We start from the raw sequence: 21614 nt of genomic DNA, 5'->3' as shown, positions 1-21614 counted from the left end.
CTGAGGTACCCTGAGCATGGTACCGTCCCGCCACACTGATTCCTTGGGGTGCCATTGGAGGCTGCTCCATTGCACGGGTGAGGCATAAATGCAATTTCGTTGCGTGCAGTGTGCAGTGAACACTTGTGTGCTGTGGAGTGCTGTGTCACAATGGGAGTTGGAGTTTCCCAGGTGGGCTTTCACGCTTTTCAGAGAGAGAGAGAGAGAGAGAGAGAGACAGACAGACAGACAGACAGACAGACAGAAAGAGAGATGGTGGAAAGGGCTATTCTACAACACCAGGAGAGGTGGGACAGACAGAGACAGATGTCAAAGATGAAAGATGGACGGCTGTAAAACCCCACCGCACAAGTATCCCGGAAGAGAGAGAGAGAGAGAGAGAGAGAGAGAGAGAGAGAGAGAGAGAGAGAGAAAGAGAGAGAGAGGGGGGGAGGGAGGGAAAGAGAGAGAGAGAGAGAGAGAGAGAGAGAGAGAGAGAGAGAGAGAGAGAGGGAGTGGAGGGAGAGAGACAGATGGGGGAGCAGGGAGCAGAGATAAACAGGGAGAGCGAGAGAGAGAGAGAGAGAGAGAGAGAGAGAGAGAGAGAGAGAGAGAGAGAGAGAGAGAATGAGAGAGATGTACACAGGGCTAAACAGAAGATGAAAAAGGCAGTGGCAACAACAGATTAAAGGATCAAGGGGGACGGGTGCTTCAAAAAGAAAGAGAGAGAGAGAGAGAGAGAGAGAGAGAGAGAGAGAGAGAGAGAGAGAGAGAGAGAGAGAGAGAGAGAGAGAGGGGTTAATGTTCCACGGCAAATAAAAGAGTCATCTTTAGAAAGAAAGGAACAGATAGAAAAGAGGAGGAGGGAGCCTTTGCGAATGGACATCTATTTCCAAAATGGATGCCGTTATTGCTCATGCTCTTATTGCTGTATCATTATGTTATCCACACGCTCAGCACATTTGGTGAAATGAAGACATATGTGGACAATTGAGTTGAAGTGTGTGTGTGCATGTGTGTGTGTGTGTGTGTAGCCTACTGCACCAATCTACCATCGTGAGGCCACTGTTATTGGATTCACACCAACAAGGTAGGGCCCTCGCTCCATGTGGGGCCCAAATCCTGGACCGCACATGTTTTGAACCTTTTTGCAGGGGTAGTATTGCTTGGAAATTGTGTGTGTGTGTGTGTGTGTGTGTGTGTGTGTGTGTGTGTGTGTGTGTGTGTGTGTGTGTGTGTGTGTGTGTGTGTGTGTGTGTGTGTGTGTGTGTGTGTGTGTGTGTGTGTGTGATAGATTCTTTATTGAACCCAAGCTGGAAATATGAGGGTGTGTGTGCGTGTCACAGTTACAGTAAGCCCAAGCTGATAAAATTGAGGAAGTGTGTGTGTGCCTGTACGTGCGTGCCTGCCTGCATGTGTGTGTGTGTGTGTGCATGTGCGTAAGTGCATGAGTGCGAGTGCGAGTGTGTGTGCGTGTGTGTGTGAGTGAGAGAGAGAAAGACAGAGAAAGAGAGAGAGAGAGATAGAACAGATTCACTTTATTGCACCCATCCTGTGAAAATGAGGAAGTGCGTGTGAGCGTGCGTGCATGTGTGTGTGTGCATAGGGCCCTGTCTCACCTCCGCTGGAGAGTCTCCATAACTCTGCATCAGGGTGTGTGTGTGTGTGTGTGTGTGTGTGTGTGTGTGTGTGTGTGTGTGTGTGTGTGTGTGTGTGTGTGTGTGTGTGTGTGTGTGCGTGTGCGTGTGTGAGAGAGAGAGTTTGTGTGTCCGTGTGTGTGCGTCCCTTCATTCAATCTGAAGAAGAGCCCAATGATTGAAATGTAATTGACTAAATGGACTAATGGACTAAAACTCACGACCAAAAACAAGGATGTGCTGGCCTGGCCCTACCATGGCTCTAACGGTAGGGCACTGGGCTGCTGGCCTGATTATCATCGACGTTCAAATCTCTTTGAGACTTGGTCTGACCAAGAGCATAACAATTCACATTTCCCAAACGACATGGTTGACCCGCCTCCCTTGGTTTGCCTATGGTTGTTTACTTCCTGACAAAGTGAAAGGAGTTCCCGCATTTTCAGGAACTCAGAAAGTACTTGCATTGCTCTTGACCTGACTAGTTGCAACGCCGTCGTCGTCGCTGCCTGGCTACTGGGCTGCTACACTGGCAACCCGGGTTCGAGTCCAGCCTGTATCTCTCTCTCTCTCCTCCTTTGCTTCCTGTCTGCCTCTCTTACTGCCCTATCTTCAATAAAGTCAAAAAGACAAAAAATGACTTCTCCCTCAAGAACTCGAATCAGCCTTTGTCCTTCCTGCACCTTGACCAGGGACGTGCGCAATCTTCCTCGTCCCCTGAGCCACAATGGACACACATGCAGCTTCAACCTGAGCCCTGATTTCATTTTTTTCCATCCATCGCCTAGAGCCAACATGGAGGCCAGGTGGGGAGCCGGTTCCTTTATGCCTGCCTCCAATATGTGCCGTATATGTTGCGTGCGCCACAGGCTACAAAGAAAAACCCAAGATATTTATTTATGTTGCGTGTTATGCTCTGTCTCAAGAAATATTGTCATATTAAGTTTTGAAAAATATATTTAATAAGTATATGTTTTATATACTATTTATTTATTTATTTAAAAAGAAAAATAGCCGAAATGTGGATGTAGTCTGTCCCTTCTTGAAAGTATAGGGTTTCTGCCTTGTATACAGTAAATATAACTAACTAAATAAAATTGCAAATGTGAAACAGAAGTGAGATGCACATAATGTATTCATGCTGCAGAGTAACCTGGTTGCACTGAGTAAAATAACAAATGTGGTAGTCACACTGAGGTTTGTGCAGGTCAGGGCTTGACATTAACTTTTTCGCTTGCTGGCCACTGTGGCTAGTGGTTTTCCCGAGTCACTAGCCATCCAGCTATTGTACTAGCCACAAATTAGATTTTTTTTTTTGTATCATGCCGCTGCACATCTAACCTCAGAAGATGAGGTGCTTAAAGCAAGAAGATGAGTGCATGGTGTTCCACATGGAAATACAACAAACAAATAGAAACTGAGTAACTGAGCTTTTTCTTGACCTTTAAGTCAAACAATTCATACACACGGGGCAAAGTGCAGGATATAGGCTATTCTGGTATGTCATACCATAGGATAAGCTACCTGCCAAATTGGCTATTGACACTGAAAGTGTTACCAGCCACAGCCAAGTTTCACCAGCATTTGGCCGGTTGGCAGGTGCCAGTGTCAAGCCCTGGTGCAGGTACTGAAACATTCAGTGTTGGCCCAGCCGTGGCTCAAACGGCTGGGCACTGGACTACTAGATTTGTTTCCGACCCGGGTCCTTTGCTCATCCTCCCCCGTCTCTCTCTCCCCACTCATTTCATGTCTGTCTGCACCCACCATCCTGACTCAAAAAAGGCACCCGCACACACACACACACACACACACACACACACACACACACACACACACACACACACACACACACACACACACACACACAATTGCAGTGTTAATTCAACACTCGATTTAACCTCTTTTAGAGTGTATTTGAGCTTACATATTTACTGTGTAAATATGCAGATTTTTTTTTTTTGGAAAAGGAGGATGAACCTTGCATAAATTGTGTTTTATTATTACAATTATTACAATGCACGATGCAACATGAAAAACTGAGTTGAACATTTGGGCCAACACCCTCACAGTCTCTAAGTATTATAATGCCTACTCCAAGCTGAACAATATGTAGATTAGCCCATAAGGGAACTATATATGAAACTTATTTAGGGCCTACTTTCATGTGTACAATAGGCTACATTTCTTATGAACATAGGCTACTGTAAAAACGGTCCATTCCTCATTTTCCTCGGTATACAGTTTAAATCATTGTACAATCAGTGGGTATCATAATACTTGTAATTTCCAAAGTGTAATAGAATTTACATATTTGCATATTATATTACATTTATATTATATTACATTTAAATGTGTTGTTTTGTTCTTGCTTGTTCTGAAACTGATGTCTAAAGTCTACACTAGACCTACAACAGTCACTGAAGCTGCATGCAGCCATTGAAAGTGAATGAATAAACATAGACAATCACACACAAAATAGACAACCGTCTGTGATTTGCAATGGTGCAATGTCACAGCAGTGCATGGTGTCAGTTTTAGAACAGGTGGGGACAAAATAAAAGACCTTTATATGATTTAAAATGTGTAAAAAAAATTGGGACACCTTGGATAAATTTACACTGAAACATTGACACACTTTGAAGAAGGGAAAATAAATCACTATCATTAATATTGATTATGTCATTATTTGTTCTTGTAAAATCCAATACTGATCGGTGCGAGGATGGCCCTGAAGCAGGATAATCCAGTATAAGACCAAAACGGAGTGTAATTATGAATATTGAAAATAAGTGCCCATGGTTTATTTCAAATGATTTAGATTACAATCAGGGCCACAATATAGATTCAAGCACACACTGGGTACACCCTTTTCTATTTTTATTAGTAACCAGTGGGTTTACAACATTACAGTGAAGGGATGACTTTAAAAGGTGCCTTCACATGAGGTACAATAAGCGACAAATATATATATAAAAAAGGACATTCAACATTGATGTTGTTCATCACTTTACATGAGTTTACAAGAAATGATAAAATGAAGAGAAGACAAAATGAGCTTCCTTAAAAGTTATGCAAGGATGTCAATCCATTCAGTTTCTTCTCTAGTACAGTTTTTTTTTACCTACTGTCTATTGAAGGCTTTCTGGTACCATCAACAAAACTATCTACAGAACTGGGAGGAATAGCTCTATTAGATACAAAAAAAGACAGAAGGGAAAAAAGAGAAGGATACTTCAAATGAAGTCAGGACGTTGGGATCCTATGAACAAAACAAATCTGTTCCAAATTTTGACGCATTCTGAGTGAATATGTCAGTCTCTCCATCTTGTACACATCATATACTATATCTATCCAATCATCCACTGAAGATGGTTGGGGCTTTAGCCATTTACGGGTAATTGCCTTTTTACATGCAGCTAGAAGGATTGGTATCAGCCTCGCATCACTGGGGTGGAGTTCTAAGTCATGTGGGAAATTACACAGATAAAGGATGTCAAATCTGAAAGGAATAGTAATTATCAAAGAGTCCTGTATGATCTGGTGTACCTTCTTCCAATATTCAGCGAGAGATGGGCAGGGCCAGAAAATATGATAGTGGTTTGCCTCAGTAGTAGGGCACTGCCTCCAACAGGCTGTATTATAAGTGTTATAACTTTTTTGTTTAGGGGTAAGAAATAAGCGAACCATATTCTTCCAACTAAAATGTGGAATAAGGGTCCCTGTTCTAAAGTGATGCATTGCTCAGCCCAGATGGCTTAGGGCAGTGTTTCCCAACCACTGTGCCGCGGCACACTAGATCGCCAGGTATGCCGTGGGAAATTCTTGTTTTTGTGTGTGTGTGTGTGTGTGTGTGTGTGTGTGTGTGTGTGTGTGTGTGTGTGTGTGTGTGTGTGTGTGTGTGTTTTTTTTTTTTAACGAATTCATTATTATCAGCAAATGCCTATCATTAGTGCCTGCTGTTGACTGCTGTTGTATGTCCTAATCATATATAGGCCTACCGTAGGCTATGACTAGGTGGCAGCAGGTAGCGAATTGCATTGGAGTAGCAGGGCCGTACACACACGTCGCTGCTAGTTATTCGCTCAGCGAATGAACTCAATTGAATGTCAATGTGTTCCAGCGAGTAGGCGAGTACTGTAAAAGCGATGCGATGTGGGCGGATCCCGAGTTGAAAATATTTTATCTTCGAGCGAGGCGAGTAAGCGAGTAACCAATTGGAAGGCAGAGTTCGGTACTTCTCGCCTGTTCATTTGCAGTTAAAGCCGTGGGAGCTTTCAGCGAACGTTCCATGATAGAGTGGCGAGTAGGCGAGCAAGCTAGAAGCTAGTAAATAGCAGCGATGTGTGTGTACGGCCCTGGCCGTAGGCCTACCATAGCCTGTCTACCTACCATAGCCTGTCTATAAACCCTCCCTGGCCGTACACAGACATCGCTGCTATGTACTAGCTTCTCGCTTGCTCGCCTACTTGCTACATGCTACACGGATCCATTGACTTTCACTACCTTAGCGACATACTCCCTCTTTTAACTTGTCTTAAAGCAAGACAATGCTTAACATGAAAAATAAGACACTTTACCACCTTTATAAACCCCGACCTTTCCTTTGATCATTACCTGGATTTACTTTTTTCATGAAAATGTAATGGATTTTCAACAGAATTAGCACTTTTGTAGCTGGTACAAGTTTTTGCCAAACTTTCAAGAATTTTGATTTGTTACAGTATGTCACATAAGTTATAGTCTAGGCAGGATTTCTGAAAAGGTGCTTATTTAAGGTCCTGAAGGCAAATCATGTTAATTTTCGGCATACAACTGATTTAGGGGTATTCAAGGGTGCTGAATCCAAATCTGCCGTATGCCGAACGCAAAAATGTACCGAAATGCCTCAAAACGGGCAAAATCCAATATGGCCGTCGCCACCGTGTTAAAATCCTGCAATCACTTTTCTTTTGGACTAAATAAGGTATGAATTTGAAAATAGCACTTACTTTTATGTTTTCAGACATGGGGAAAGCCATTATGTCATCAGATTTAAGCTCAGATTGGAGGAAAATGCTTATGTCATTGGCTGGCAGCCATTTTAAAAGCAGAGAGCCTCATATTGTCAACGATTTCTAACATTTTTACTAATCTTTCAAGATCCACAGAAAAAAATGCTCTTTGTCTCTGTGAACACAAATACTACAGAAAACTGCACTGAACTGTCTACTTTCACCTGAAAAAAGAAGGTTGTGTCTACCTTTTTCCATTCTTTAGTTATGGGCAGTAGAACATGGGATGACACCACAAAAAAACACAGATTTTTGACCCCAAAATACTGCACTTCTCACTGCCCATATTTTTGCTTTAAGGACATATTGTCTTTGATAGTGTTCATGTTTGATATACAACATTTTCAGGGGGTTTGAAGGGTGCTCAATGCCTTTAATTCCCATAGTACATCAAAATGAAGGAATCCAATATGGCCGCCGTCACCAGTCTACAGTGTACATTTCTTTGATTACACAAGGTAAACTCTTAAGTACATTATGTAGCATTAGGCTTTCATACAAGGAGAATTAATTTCCATACTCAGATTTAAGATAGATATCAAAGGAAATTATTTCAGTGTAGACTGAATTCATGTTTGCAACAGGAGATTACCTTTTCCATAAATTGACCATTTGTATTTAAATATCTCCCTATTTCAATTACACTTTTAATGCATTATACCATGAAAAATGTTCCCACCTCAAACCACCACACAATGTTTCCACACCTCTTCACCAATAAAAAATAAATGCACACAAGAGTCTGAAATCGAATATTTTCTAATATTATCCTTTGTACAATGGGAATTACTTCATGTTTGCCGGTTTAATTGCTGTGCTCAGATCACTGTATATCTAGGCCTATAAAGGGGATCAAGAGGCAGACTGATGTGAATAATATGTAGAATAGAATAGAATAGAGTAGAATAGAATAGAGTGTACAGATAAGTGTGTGTGTGTGTGTGTGTGTGTGTGTGTGTGTGTGTGTGTGTGTGTGTGTGTGTGTGTGTGTGTGTGTGTGTGTGTGTGTGTGTGTGTGTGTGTGTGTGTGTGTGAGTTATTGCAGAGATTGTCTTGCTTAATGTACATATTTCAGCTGAGATGGCCACACAATTATAACCATTAAATTACAAGGCTGGCCTTTGTTCTGTAGTACGGCAAGAATTCAGCTCAACACATTGCACTGTATCAATTATTTCATTGAATTATGGAAGGAGATCAGGGGAAAAAGAGATTGTAATGAACAGTCAGACAGTCCATGTGTGTGAAATGTGGTTTTAGTCTTTGGTCCATACTTTGATGATACATCTGTAGTGCCAATGATACATCTGTAGAGACCCAAGAAGACCCAGGATAATGTCCAAGATAATGTTTTAGCTATGTGACAGTGGGAAGTTCAGAGAGGGCTAGGTCTATTCTCGCTATAGGTGTGCCTCCTGAAGACAGCAATGTTCTCTTTGGTTTTCTTTTCATTCAGAGCTAGAGAAATTTGTCTCGGTCTCTGTACACCAGGCTGCCACCTTCAGTCCCTTTTGCTGAACATGCTGCAGTCATGGACGGATAGACTTTAGATGGGGGCTCAGCATGCAGCCATGTGGGGATCCAGCCCTGCTGAACAGGGGAGCAGGAGGAAAAGAGAGTCTTTCTGTTATCTTCTGTTGGTAGAATTGTGCAAGTATAGACTTTAAATTGGCCTAGTTAAAATATACTGGAATGTACATCTGCAGTGTATCAATAACGGTGCTCAGCTGGAGAGAGAGAGCCAATGGCAGGCAGAAGAGCAAGTGGTAGTTTTAAGGTGCCTAGGCACAGAAATGGGCACTTCCCTGTCTTTCCCACAGCACATGAACACAATATTCAAAAATGGACTGCTGATTAACCCATTTTGTCCTAAAACCCTTTTTGGGAAAGGGTGCCCTCTTCCTATTAAATCCGCAATGTCTCAGCCTCTGAAGCACATACAAACATGAAATGAGTTACATTTAAAGCCAATACCCTCATGTTCATTCAGCTCTAACATACCCACATAGTTAATAAAACAGCTAAAATCTCAAGATCCTGAAAAACCTATATGTGTTTCCAGGACACAATGGGTTAAGTTATACGAGGAGGAGGTATCAAAAATCAGAATGTCCTTGCTGACTTGGAATGTCCTTTTTTGAATATTGTGTTCATGTGCTGTGCGCCTTGCGCACCATCCTACGTATTTCCGCCAAGAGACTTGACTCCACACTACTTCTGAAACCAGTTTATATATATACCAAATATATATGCACATACAGTCACCCTCCTCTACTCTAACCAAAATTGTTTACTTGGTATACTAAGTTAACCTATTCCTAATCACCCCTCCTGGAGTTGCTGAATTGCAGCAACTGCTTGACTCCATGTACTCCATGCCACTTCTTGCAGATGCAGTGTTGGATGAGGCAAGCACAAGTTGTGATGTCTTTGTGTGCCTTGAGAATACATGGGTTCTAAATTTTGTTTATAACCTGACTGCGAACCATAGCCGCGCACAACTCAGCCTCTGATTGTTGGAAACCGCTGTCTGTCAAAAAAAATTAGCTCACGTGGTTGGCTGCCAGTGTCTTGCCCCTCTTCATAACATTGTGTTGATAAACAATGAGAACCCATGTATAAGTGGCAGATACAGGACCAGTGGGACTAAAGCCCTGTTCAATACCACCCATCCCACTTCGGTGACTGGCAGGAGGATAGGAAGGGGTATGTGGGCCTGACTCAATATAGAGATTTGATAATGTGGGGCATTTTATGTAACCATGTGACATCTGAATTAGATAGGACTGATCATTGCAAAACGTCATACTTTGCTTTTGTTGCATTTGCAGCAAAAGTGCCATGCAGTGCATGATATTGTGTGTCCTGCCAAATCACTGGAGAGGAGGAGGTTGATAGGCCTAATGGTTGGGAATGAGTTAACATATATCAAGTAAATTCCTCACAATAACATAAACTGTTTTGATCCACGTTTCACCTTTCCACCATTCAAAGATATAATGTAAGCACCGCAATAAAATCGGCAAACAATGAATTCCTAATGCACAAAATGTAGATGTGCATATTATATTTAGGCACATTCAGACGTATGTGTGTAAATTTGTCTCATAATGGAAGAGGTGGATTGAGGTGGACATATTGCATCATGTTATAATAAGCATTAAAATAAAAGTGGAAGTAGAGAAAACATTTTCATTCAAAAGAACAGCTTATTGACATGAAAGTCAACTGTCACTTGTAAACATGAATTCAACCTATGAAATCATGTCCTTTGATTCTAATCTTTAATCTGAGTATGGAGATGAATTCTCCATGTATGACAACCTAGAGCTACAATGTAATTAAGAGTCCACCTTGTCTGGTGATGGCGTCCATATTCGATTAATTCATTTTGAGGTAGGCCTATTAAAGAGGTTTGAGCCTAATACACAATAATTGAATTAAGCACCCTTCAAAACCCCTGAAAATGCTGCATATCAAACATGAACACTATCAAAGACACTTTGTCCTTAAAGCAAAAATGTGGGTTGAGACAAGTGCAGTATTTTGGGGTCAAAAATATTGTTTTTTTTTGTGTCACCCTATGTTCCTGTTGCAATCATGAATTCAGACTACACTGAAATAATTTCCTTTGATATCTATCTTAAATCTGAGTATGGAAATTAATTCTCCCTGTATGAAAACCTAATGCTACATAATGTAGACTGGGGCCGTCGGCCATATTGGATTCCTTCATTTTGATGTACTATGGGAATATACATTTATTTATACATCATATTGGCATTAAGCACCCTTCAAACCCCCTGAAAATGTTGCATGAACACTATCAAAGACAATATGTCCTTAAAGCAAAAATATGGGCAGTGAGAGGTGCAGTATTTTGGGGTCAAAAATCAGTGTTTTTTTGTGGTGTCATCCCATGTTCTACTGCCCATAACTAAAGAATGGAAAAAGGTAGACACAAACTTCTTTTTTCAAGTGAAAGTAGACAGTTCAGTGTAGTTTTCTGTAGTATTTGTGTTCACAGAGACAAAGAGCATTTTTTTCTGTGAATCTTGAAAGATTAGTAAAAATGTTAAAAATCGCTGACAATATGAGGCTCTCTGCTTTTAAAATGGCTGCCAGCCAATGACATAAGCATTTTCTTCCAATCTGAGCTTAAATCTGATGACATAATGGCTTTCCCCATGTCTGAAAATATAAAAAACAAGTGCTATTTTCAAATTCATACCTTATTTAGTCCAAAAGAAAAGAGATTGCAGGACTTTAACACGGTGGCGGCGGCCATATTGGATTTTGTCCGTTTTGAGGCATTTCGGTACATTTTTGCGTCCGGCATACGGCAGATTTGGATTCAGCACCCTTGAATACCCCTAAATCAGTTGTATGCCGAAAATTAACATGATTTGCCTTCAGGTGTCAACTTTTTGGAAAAATGACCCTGACTATTAGTACACCCCTCACATTTTTGCAGATTTTTAAGTGCACCTTTTCATAGGACAACATTAAAGAAATTTCACTTTGACATAATGATTGTGGCCTGTTAACAACATATACAACAGCTTAAATTCAAAATCAGCTATTAAAGGACCAGTTCAGTCAATTTCAACATGCAGTTGTAATGCTCACACTACCCTGGACTTGTCAGTACCCGAGATTTGTTTTTCTTCTTCTTCAGCCTTTTCCGAGATCCTGGTCATTGTAATGGGGGTGGCACTTTGTTTACATTTCAAAAAACATTTTTATTTATTCTCAAAAACATCCAAAAGGTTATACAACATCAGCAAACAACTAGCAAACAGCGGTACCTTTTGGGAAAATATTTAGAGTAGGCCTATGTTAATTTTTTAAAAATGTAAACAAACGCTGCCCCCATTAGAATAGCTCATATCTCGGAAAGGGGTGAGCCGAAAAATTTGGCATCACCGGGTATTGACAAGTCAAGGGTAGCGTGAGCAATACAACAGCATATTGAAATTGACTGAACTGGTCCTTTAACGTTTGACAACATGTAACAAAAGTGAGAACAGCCCAGGTTAAAATCCTAGAGAGTAGGCATATCTGAGAAGGGGTTGTGTTGGCCCGAAACGTTATCCTTGCCTTACATTGAACTTTTACATTTTCAGTCTGCACCTGGATAAAATAGATGTTGACATGCATGCTTGACTTGACCGATGGTACACTTTTTGGTCAAATGTACTTGTTTACAACCACACTGACACCATCCTAAGCAAATTTGTTTATCTTGGTCTCATCAGACCACACAAGTGTTCCAGTGATCCATATCCTTAGTCTGTTCATCTCTCTTGAGTTCATCTGTGTGTGTGTGTGTGTGTGTGTGTGTGTGTGTGTGTGTGTGTGTGTGTGTGTGTGTGTGTGTGTGTGTGTGTGTGTGTGTGTGTGTGTGTGTGTGTGTGTGTGTGTGTGTGTGTGTGTGCGTGCGTGTGTGTTCATAAGAAAGTAATATTCAATTAAAGAGAACTGCAAACTGGGATCTCATGTCCTTTGTCACTGAATCTTTCTGCAGATGGAGTCACAAAATTCGTCTAAAATGGAGGGGCATTACAACGGGAAATTCTGGCCTTACCTGGACACATTCAACGGTTCTATCCAGGATATACATAGCTAGTCTTACGAGCCCTACAGACTGCGGTTACAACAGTCAATATCATGATCATGATCATGGCCAATATCATGAATATCAAGATCATGATCATGAGTTCCATAAAATCCCATTAGATTATGCAATGTTCCTAGTAGCCTATATCTCTGGGCAATTGCCTTAGTTGTACTTCCTGCAATATGCTTTGCTTTGTATAAGCTATGCTCTATGATTAAATCTCATGGCGTTGCTCCTGTGTATGTCATAAATATCCTAATGTGTGACCTGATTCAAATCTCTGCACATAGACTACAGTTGGAGCGACAATGGATACGAAACTAGACTTCCTTATGTAGGCCCTACCGTGGAAATTACGCTTATGATGTGTTCACATTCGCTGCACTTGTAAATGTTTGCTTCATGATGTGTGTGTCTGTAGAGAGGTACATTGTAATTGCTCATGCTATCTGGTACAGGACAGTCCGAGAGGTTCGGACAAAAGTCTGTGTGTCTGTAGCTATTTATATATTCTCTACTATTCTCGCTATCATACACTACTTTGTTGCTGCACACGTAGGCGTATTTTACTTTTTGTCATGTTTTTTGATTGTCCCTTACATTTTGATTATGTTTGTTTCTGTGGGAACGTGGAGGGCTCTTTCTCGTTCATTTTTACCTCGCAATGACCAGCGGCGCATTTTGGCAATCCTGGCTGTAATACTTGTCACGTATACCATATGTTTCCTACGTCTCAATCTGAACTTCCTTCTGCTTGTCTCTTCCAATTTTAATTTCGATAATATAGGCTTAATTCGTGTAACCACTTCAGTGCGTATCCTTACCACATTGAATCCCCTCTTTGATCTCATCCTTTACGTCTTGATAAGGCCTGATGGTACTGACCTCTGCAACACTGTTTTCTGCTGGCTTTGCAAGAGGCAAAGAGGAAATACAGCTGAGCCCAATGGGGCTACCACAGAAAAACCCAATGAGGCTACCACAGAAGTTTAATCTGTTAGACCAGTTGTGGGCAAAATTGATTCTTTGTTTATAATCCAGTGCCACATGTTCCAAATGACTGGTTTTACCTGTCCAATTCAGCAGGTGGTTGGCTGTTGAATGTTCACCTGGTTGAATCGGGACAGGTAAAACAATGTCATTTGGAACGTGTGGCACTGGATTATAACTAATGAATCCATCTTGCCCACTACTGGTTAAGACAGGGGAGTCAAACTCAAAATCACAGTCATCGGCCAAATTCAAAATCTGGGACTAAGCCTCTAACCTGGCCCTCGCCAGCCAGATCCTTGTTTCCGCTCAGCTTTGGGAGCTACTCGAGCAAGACTGAGCCCATTTATCTGTCGAGAGCCTGGCTACTAAGTCACAGGCCGAACTCAATAACACTCAAACATGGAACAAAATTGTGGATGCATGCCCCTACCAGTAATACTCAAAGCCAGGCAAACTTCATAACCACTCTAATCATAGGGTATTTCAAATGTGCCTGCACATATTCTGTTGTCCTCTAAATATGCATGGGAGATATCACATACGGATGAACTTTATACCACTTATTTATACCACTTCATCTACTGTACTATCACACCGGCCTGGGCCCCGTCGTAAATTATGTGGATGTGATGACATTTCGTTTTCAAGTCGTGTTTCATGTCATGTGAAGTCATTGATAAAGGTGTATGTGTGCCAACAGTGCCAACATGTTAGAGAAGTGCAGCCATGTACACTGATTCTGCCAAAATTAAGCATTTGATATAAAAATGCACATTTCAAATGTCTTTTCAATTTCCTGTATATCATTCATTGTCATTTGCATGTTTTTTTACATCTTAATTCTAAAATACATGTTTTATAAAAAATATATTCTATAATATAGAATCTAAGAGTTTTAGTTATTTTTTGCCTCTTTGGTTATAGTATAAAATATTTTGCTATTTTGTACTCATGTAGTTGTCTACTGTCAGGTATTTGTTATTCAAAGTCTTGTCTTGGTGTAATAGAAGTCTTTTCAAATGTCTGACATTCTAATTTCCATATATCTATATATAGGCCTATATTTGTTCTTACAGTTTTCATGTAGCCTACTACTGTGTTTCATAATGTCTTATTCAATATCAACAAATATTGTATGTGATTTTATCACATTTATTTATGAAAGATTTTGATTTATTTATGCCTTTTTGCTTTGTTGTGTAACTGAAGGTAAGCTGTGGAAGGTAACACATTTCGTGGCCATACAGATGGGGAACTTTCGCATGAAGTCTTTTCAAGGTTCATTTTTGTTTTAGTTTATAATTGTTGTTATTTTTTTACATTACATCACATTATTACATTTTTACACACTTTTACATTTTTACATTTCATATTGTGCTTGATGTCATGAGTTGGCAACTGTCAGTTACCTAAGGTTAACAGTTTTATTTGTTTTTGTTTTTGTTTTTGGCTTTTATGTCGTCATTATTCAGAGGACAGTGAGAGAGAGGCAGGAAATTAGTAGGGAGAGAGAGAGATGGGGAAGGATTGGGATTGGGAGGTGACCTTGGGTCAGGATCCTGCCCACGCCTCCAGTGTAATAGTATGGCGTTTTTTTGTCATGTTCTTGTTGACACAATTTTTTAAAAAATTAAAAAAATTAAACAACATTTCATTTCAGTTTTCATAAAGAAAGCAATTCAGCGGTTTGAGATTATTCACACCTCTCATGATCATTCTTCTCAGCTTCAGGCTTGCTAATGTAGTCGATTACATAGGCTACAATAGGCCTAACATGAAAATTTTACATAGTGTGCCTTGAAGAAACCACATCATGGCAGGCTTGGTTTCCACAGTACTGCAGGTATTACAGAGGATTCAGAATAAAGTCTCTTCACAATGGGGGACGAGGACACCCTTTCCTCCGCCTGGAAGATAGACACACAGACTGACAGACTGACAGACTACGATTGCCATAGGCCTACCACTGTCCAAATCTGGCCCGGGACAAAAATGGCCCACGTGTCCTAGACCAGCCCCTTACATAGACCCCCTCAAAACTACTGACAGTACATTGTCTATGCACTAAAGATGCACCTATGAGTGTCCCCATCTAAATTGTGGGCTGCAATTAACGAATTAACTAACGAAAACAACAAAACCCAAAAGCTCCTGAGTAGAGCATGACACGGGAGTGGATTTTCACTCCCGTCCCATCCCGGTCCTAGAAAAAAAATCCCATCCCGTCCCGTCCCGGAGTGGAGTAGAAGAAACAAATCCCATCCCGTCCCGTCCTGAAAAGAATGTCTCCCAATCCTGCCCACTCCCACTCAAAATCAATCCCACTCCCATTTCATAGGCTTTTTTAATGAAAAAATAAGCAAGCATTCCCGCTCTCATTCATTTTTATTCCCGCTCCTGCCCGCTCCCATTCATCTTTACTCCCGCTCCTGCCCGCTCCTGTTCATCTTTAAAATTTTGACTCCCATCCCGCGGGAATCCCGCAGGACTCGCGGGAACCACGGGAATTCCTGAAAAATGTCATCCTCTACTCCTGAGGTCTGTGGACCCAACAGAAATACGCCTTGTATGCCAGATGATCAGTCCAGCCTTAACCGAACAGATTCCATAAACCAGCCACAGAAGTTATAGGATGGGACAGGGGCACACTTTTAGGCTTGCCTGGTCTTTCACAGTTCAACAAAGATGACCAAGGGTTTTTGTATTGATGTCGACAGGCCAGACATTTTTGAGGAAGGCTTGTAGTGTTTTGTGAAATTGACTGCCGCCATCTACTGGCTGCTGTGTGTATTGTATACAAGTTGCTTCAATTCATCTGCATTTGTAGGAGCAGAATGACAAAATTCTAGTACCTTTCCATCATCATGATTATGTTTCAAATACCACAAGGAACTCATATAATTGCTTTTAATATTCAAAAGCTATTTTATGTATATCATCCTTTTACAATCTTTAAAAAAATAGGCCACTATTCACTCACTGAGGTATTATTACTGTGATGTATTTGTAAGTGGTGACCGGTGCTCCCCTACCCTTTCCTGCTCCCGTGCCGTGCTCGCTTCACTGTCACGCGCACAATCCGTCTCATGACACAAGCTGACGCGAAGACCCAGCTGACAACTGGGCACACGAGGGTAGGCTGTGTCTATTTACCACGTCAACGGGCTCGCCGAATCGATGGAGCTACGCGGTTAACAATTTCGGATTCGGTCTGGTATCATCCTCATCAAGGGGCGCGTCACGGATAGCCCCTCCAACCTAGGCCACTGGCATTTCACAAAGACGGAAACAGCTGGGCCACTGTTTACATGTTCAGTGATGCTGCGCGCGTGATTCCTTTCCCGACAAGTGTTGTCATCTACCAGCTATATTCCTCCTCGTGCCTGTGGTCCTTCTGAATGGTTCGTCCGTCAAGTCCCACGTAGATTATTCTACAAATCGACCCAAACAAGAGGGGGGGGAAAGAACTACGTTGCCGGGAAATTTCTTTTAAAGAAAGTCAAGACGCCCCGACGCACCAAGAAGGTGTCAGGTAGGCGACAGATTCCACATGTGTGCTCCGCAGAACCGAGGCACCTTGTAGCTCGTTAAACGCGCAAAGTGTGTCATAACCAAGTAATTACAATTCTGTGATAGAAACCTTAAAGCTGTTAGGCGTCACAGCCTGCCTCAAGCCGCCCCAATTGAACTTCTTCTCAGTGTGAATAAAAACAAATTGAAATTCATTCTGTCCGGCGACCGTGACGCACGTTATTGTGATACAGTCAGCAATATTCACTTTAGCTCATCGCAGCATTGCATTGCCTGGAGCATATACTTGGCTACACTAATATAGCACTAGCAACGACCTTTTATTTCCGCGTCATGCATGCCGCTAGGCCAGCATCCTTTGTGTGCGTGTCTGGATGTTGTAACTAGGCACCCGTCCTCGCTAACGCTAAGCCTCTCAGCATCCTTCCGGGTTGAATAGGTTATGTGCAGTCACATGGACTCCCCAACAAGTCGACAGTACAGCTTATTGATCGGTGACCGTTGATCGGGAACAACAGGACTGTCCGTGGATTTTGGCACTCACTCTCTGTATTTCTATTTGTGTGGATCTACACTGTATTTTGGCACGGTGGCAAGCAGGCAGGATAAAAAAAAAGTGTATTCATGTTGATGCAGGTTTCATCCGTCCATCTGTGCCCGGCTGTTCAGAATGCAGTGTTTGCATTTTTGGCAGTGCAGTTTTAGGTCAAGGGCGTCACGATGACCAAGGGGCTATAGTAGCTTAATGTTGAGCGGGCTGTGGTTGATGTGCATTAGATATTTAACTGTTTGACTCTGCCTCTGCCATTTTACCCCCAGATGGTCACCATAACCACCCAATCTGACAACACTGCCACCAACACTTTCAACTCTTTAAGAGTTACATTAACACACTGGTATTATTTCTGTTACAGACAGCCGTGCCATATGAGAACTCCCTGCTCCTGACATGTGGTCTCTCCGGCTTGTAATGGATGCCAACTAGCAGAATTCGGCAGTAGAACATTAGTAAACCTCATTCAATATCGGCAGTAGAACATTAGTAAACCTCATTCAATATCGGTCTGTATCTTTAGCTCAGCGGTAGCGTGCTGTGCCTCCCATGCTCGAACTGGAGCATTGACTGGTAGGTGGCGGGTTTGAACTCTGAGTGGCAAACTGGCGCGGATCACCTCAGTTATACCTGCTGTCTAGTCTAACCACATAGAGCAGGGGTGGGGAACTTTTTTCATTCGAAGGGCCACTTCAAATTCATCCGAGGGCCGTAAAAGTCCTCCGAGGGCCATACTATGAACACAAACCAGGATTTCCCCCTGCACTTTAGGCCTATATTGAAGACAGCCACCTTTAAAACAGACCCCACCTTGTCTAGGTCCCCTGAATGTAACTTAATTGTATTGCAAATGTATTTTCTAAGATTCCATTACGAAATATATCAAAATATATCAATGATATAAATATATAATTCATGTGAAGTTGCATAGCATTAAAATTATATCAGGGGCACAAACGGCCCTCGAGACATAGGTTCTCCACCCCTGACTTAGAGCCACCTGCGCCTCCACTTTCAACTCTTTAAGAGTTCATTATTATTATTCATTATGACATTACACTTACCTGACGCTTTTTTTCTAATCCAAAGCGATTTACAGATATTACGGGCTATTGGTTACAGTCCCTGAAGCAATGTGGGGTTGGGTACTTTGCTCAATTGCACTTCAGCCGTGGATGGAGGTGTAGGGAGTGGTAAGGTCAGGTTAGGATACGAACCTGTAACCCTGTGATCTACAGTTCAACTCCCTAGCCTTTACACCATGGCTGCCCACAAGAGTTATATGCAGTACATATTAACACTTTATGATAGACTTTTTACTATTCCACACCGCCATGCCTTATGAGAACTCTCCGCTCCTCACCTGTGGCCTGTCCGGCCTGCTGTCCAGTCTGACCACCCACCCACCGCCATACTGACTTTCAACTCTTTAAGAGTTGTATTAACACTGGTATTAAAATTGATATTGCTTGATGTTTTTATCCAAAGCGGCTTTCAGATATTACAGGCTATTGGTTACAGTCCCTGGAGCTTGCTCAAGGGCAATTCAGCCATGGGCGGAGGTGTAGGGAGTGGTAAGGGCAGGTTAGGATACGAACCTGTAACCCTGTGATCTACAGTTCAACTCCCTAACCCAGTGGTTCCCAACCTATGGGCCGGGTCCCACTGGTGGGCCCTGAAATAATTTCCCAAAAATAATACTCATATTTTGGTGTGTTTGGCTGTTGATTTATTTGAGTTTTATTCTTAATTGGGTCAGAGGTGGGCCCCGAACATTTTTGACAATTTCGAGTGGGCCCCAAGTTGGAAAAGGTTGGGAACCCCTGTCCTAACCTTTTTACACTATGGCTGCCCACAATAGTTATATTAACACTGGTATTAACACTGATATGAGCACTCTTTACTCTTCCAGACCGCCATGCCACATGAGAACTCTCCGCTCCTCACCTGTGGCCTGTCCGGCCTGCTGTCCAGCCTGACCACCCAGAGCCAGCGCGACGGCCAGGAGGAGCCCTTAGATGTCGGAGGCGGCGGTGGCATCGCCGTGGGCAACAGCGTCAACATCGACGGTAGCCATGGCGACGAGTTCCACCTGGCCACCTCCCCCTCTCCGTCGGCGTCCTCTGCGTCGGCGCGGAGCCTCAACACCTTCTTCGGGGTCATCGTGCCTACCGTGCTGTCCATGTTCAGCATCGTACTCTTCCTACGCACCGGTGAGGAGAGGCTGTGTGTGTGTGGGGGTGGGTGTGTGTGTGTGTGTGTGTGTAGGGGGGGGTGTACTGTTAAGATCATCTGCGTGTGTTCCCGTGTGTGTGTGTGTGTGTGTGTGTGTGTGTGTGTGTGTGTGTGTGTGTGTGTTTGTTTGTGTCATCGTGTCCATAGTGTTGTCCATGTTCAGCATCGTACTGTTCCTAGGCACCTGTGAAGAGAGAGAGAGAGAGAGAGAGAGAGAGAGAGAGAGAGAGAGAGAGAGAGAGAGGGAGAGAGGAGAGAGAGAGAGAGAGAGAGAGAGAGAGAGAGAGAGAGAGAGAGAGGTGTGTGTGTGTATGCGTGTTCAGCATCATACTGTTCCTGCACACCGGTGGGTGAGAGAGAGAGGAAGAGCTGTGTGTGTGTGTGTGTGTGTGTGTGTGTGTGTGTGTGTGTGTGTGTGTGTGTGTGTGTGTGTGTGTGTGTGTGTGTGTGTGTGTGTGTGTGCGGGTGAGCGTTTGAGAGAGTGTGTGTGTGTGTGTGTGTGTGTGTGTGTGTGTGTGTGTGTGTGTGTGTGTGTGTGTGTGTGTGTGTGTGTGTACTGTATGTGTGTGTGTGTGTGTCCATGTTCAGCATTGTGCATGATGCTGTTAGACTTCTGTTTTATACCTGATCGTTTGCTTTGGTCTGCCTGTGATGTACTGACTATGAGGTCATCCTGTGTTCCAGGGTTCGTGATTGGCCACGCTGGGCTGTTCCATTCCCTCATCATGCTGGGCGTGGCCTATGTGATCATCGCCATGTCCATCTTGTCCGTCTGTGCCATCTCCACCAATGGGGCGATACAAGCGGGCGGGGCTTACTGTATCCTTTCTGGCACTCGATCGGTCCACGCAGGTTATTTACCCCACCACATTGGTTCATGATTTGTATGTAAATATGTTGATCTATGGTATGTGTTAGTAGTTTTGATGCACTAGTCTTCACCTTTCAACAAATACAGAATGATGTCCATGCCTGTAGCCCTTTCATGCAGACAGGATCGCAGGCGGTCCCATTCACTCTAAAAGCTTAACTACATCGTTACAGCCTTGTTATGACATTTCTGAGAGGCTAATGTAACACCCTTTTTGTTGACAGTAAGGTTATTACAGAGGCTCTGCATGAAAGGGTTTTAACCCGTTAAGATACAACCTTATACATTTGCTCTTACCAGAATGGCAATAACCAAGTCGTAGTGCATTACTAAAGGCCCTGTGTTGTGTCATAGTACTGTAGTACCATGGTAATTAACTTTTCAATAACTATTACTGTATACTGAATGAGGTACAGTGTGCATTAAAGGGCTACCTAATGAGCCAGTTATGATTTTAGCCATTCTTTCGTCTTTGAGTTTGGGGGCGGCATTTGTTTTTCGTTTTTTTACGTTTTAATTAAATACTGTAGAGATCATACCATAGGATCTTTCTCCCTGTAAAAGAGTGAGTCCAAGATTTGAACTAATATTCATTCAACTTGAATATAATCAAATTTAACACGCTTTAAACTGATGTTGTGGTTATGAGCAGCTGTTTTGTGGGCCCAGAGTTCTGAGGCACTAGCCTTGAGCATTAACTTATTAGACAGTCGTGAAGTACACTCAAAGGCAATACATACACAATGTCCCAAACGAAAACAAACAAAATGGTGTCCATTTTCCTTGTTTCTTTGCTGCCTTTATTTGTCAGGACAGTGGAGAACACACAGAGAGTGGTTGGGAAATGACCCAGGGCAGACTCCAACCTAGACATGTAGAGTTGACAAGATTAGGCTTTCCGTTTTCTTGGGCAGCATTGGTCTGACACTGACACTTGCCTTTGAGCAAGCACACAAAATGGCGTCTATTTCTTCAACTCCTGGTGCAGTCATGATCAGTCGGTCTTTGGGTCCGGAGTTTGGGGGCAGCATCGGCCTGATGTTCTACCTAGCTAACGTGTGTGGCTGTGGAGTCTATGTACTAGGACTGGTGGAGGCCATACTGGACTCATATGGACAAGAAGCAGGTGAATAGATATACACACACG

The 21614-nt window shown here is 42.5% G+C and overlaps 1 protein-coding gene across 1 annotated transcript in view; it reads left to right on the top strand.

Annotated features, from left to right (window-relative positions):
• The first annotated feature begins 16431 nt into the window (after positions 1-16431).
• The window catches only part of LOC134437808 (solute carrier family 12 member 9-like), a 21794-nt gene continuing 16611 nt past the window's right edge, over positions 16432-21614 (top strand). The window contains exons 1-4 of the mRNA XM_063187352.1: positions 16432-16809; positions 19274-19574; positions 20281-20415; positions 21456-21593. Coding sequence (XP_063043422.1) covers positions 19280-19574; positions 20281-20415; positions 21456-21593 — 568 coding nt within the window. The 5' untranslated portion in view covers positions 16432-16809; positions 19274-19279. The remainder of the gene's footprint in view (positions 16810-19273; positions 19575-20280; positions 20416-21455; positions 21594-21614) is intronic.

The sequence above is a fragment of the Engraulis encrasicolus genome, chromosome 21 (genome assembly GCF_034702125.1).
Source record: "Engraulis encrasicolus isolate BLACKSEA-1 chromosome 21, IST_EnEncr_1.0, whole genome shotgun sequence".
Taxonomy (NCBI): Eukaryota; Metazoa; Chordata; class Actinopteri; order Clupeiformes; family Engraulidae; genus Engraulis; species Engraulis encrasicolus.
This window is presented reverse-complemented; position numbering and strand designations above follow the sequence as displayed.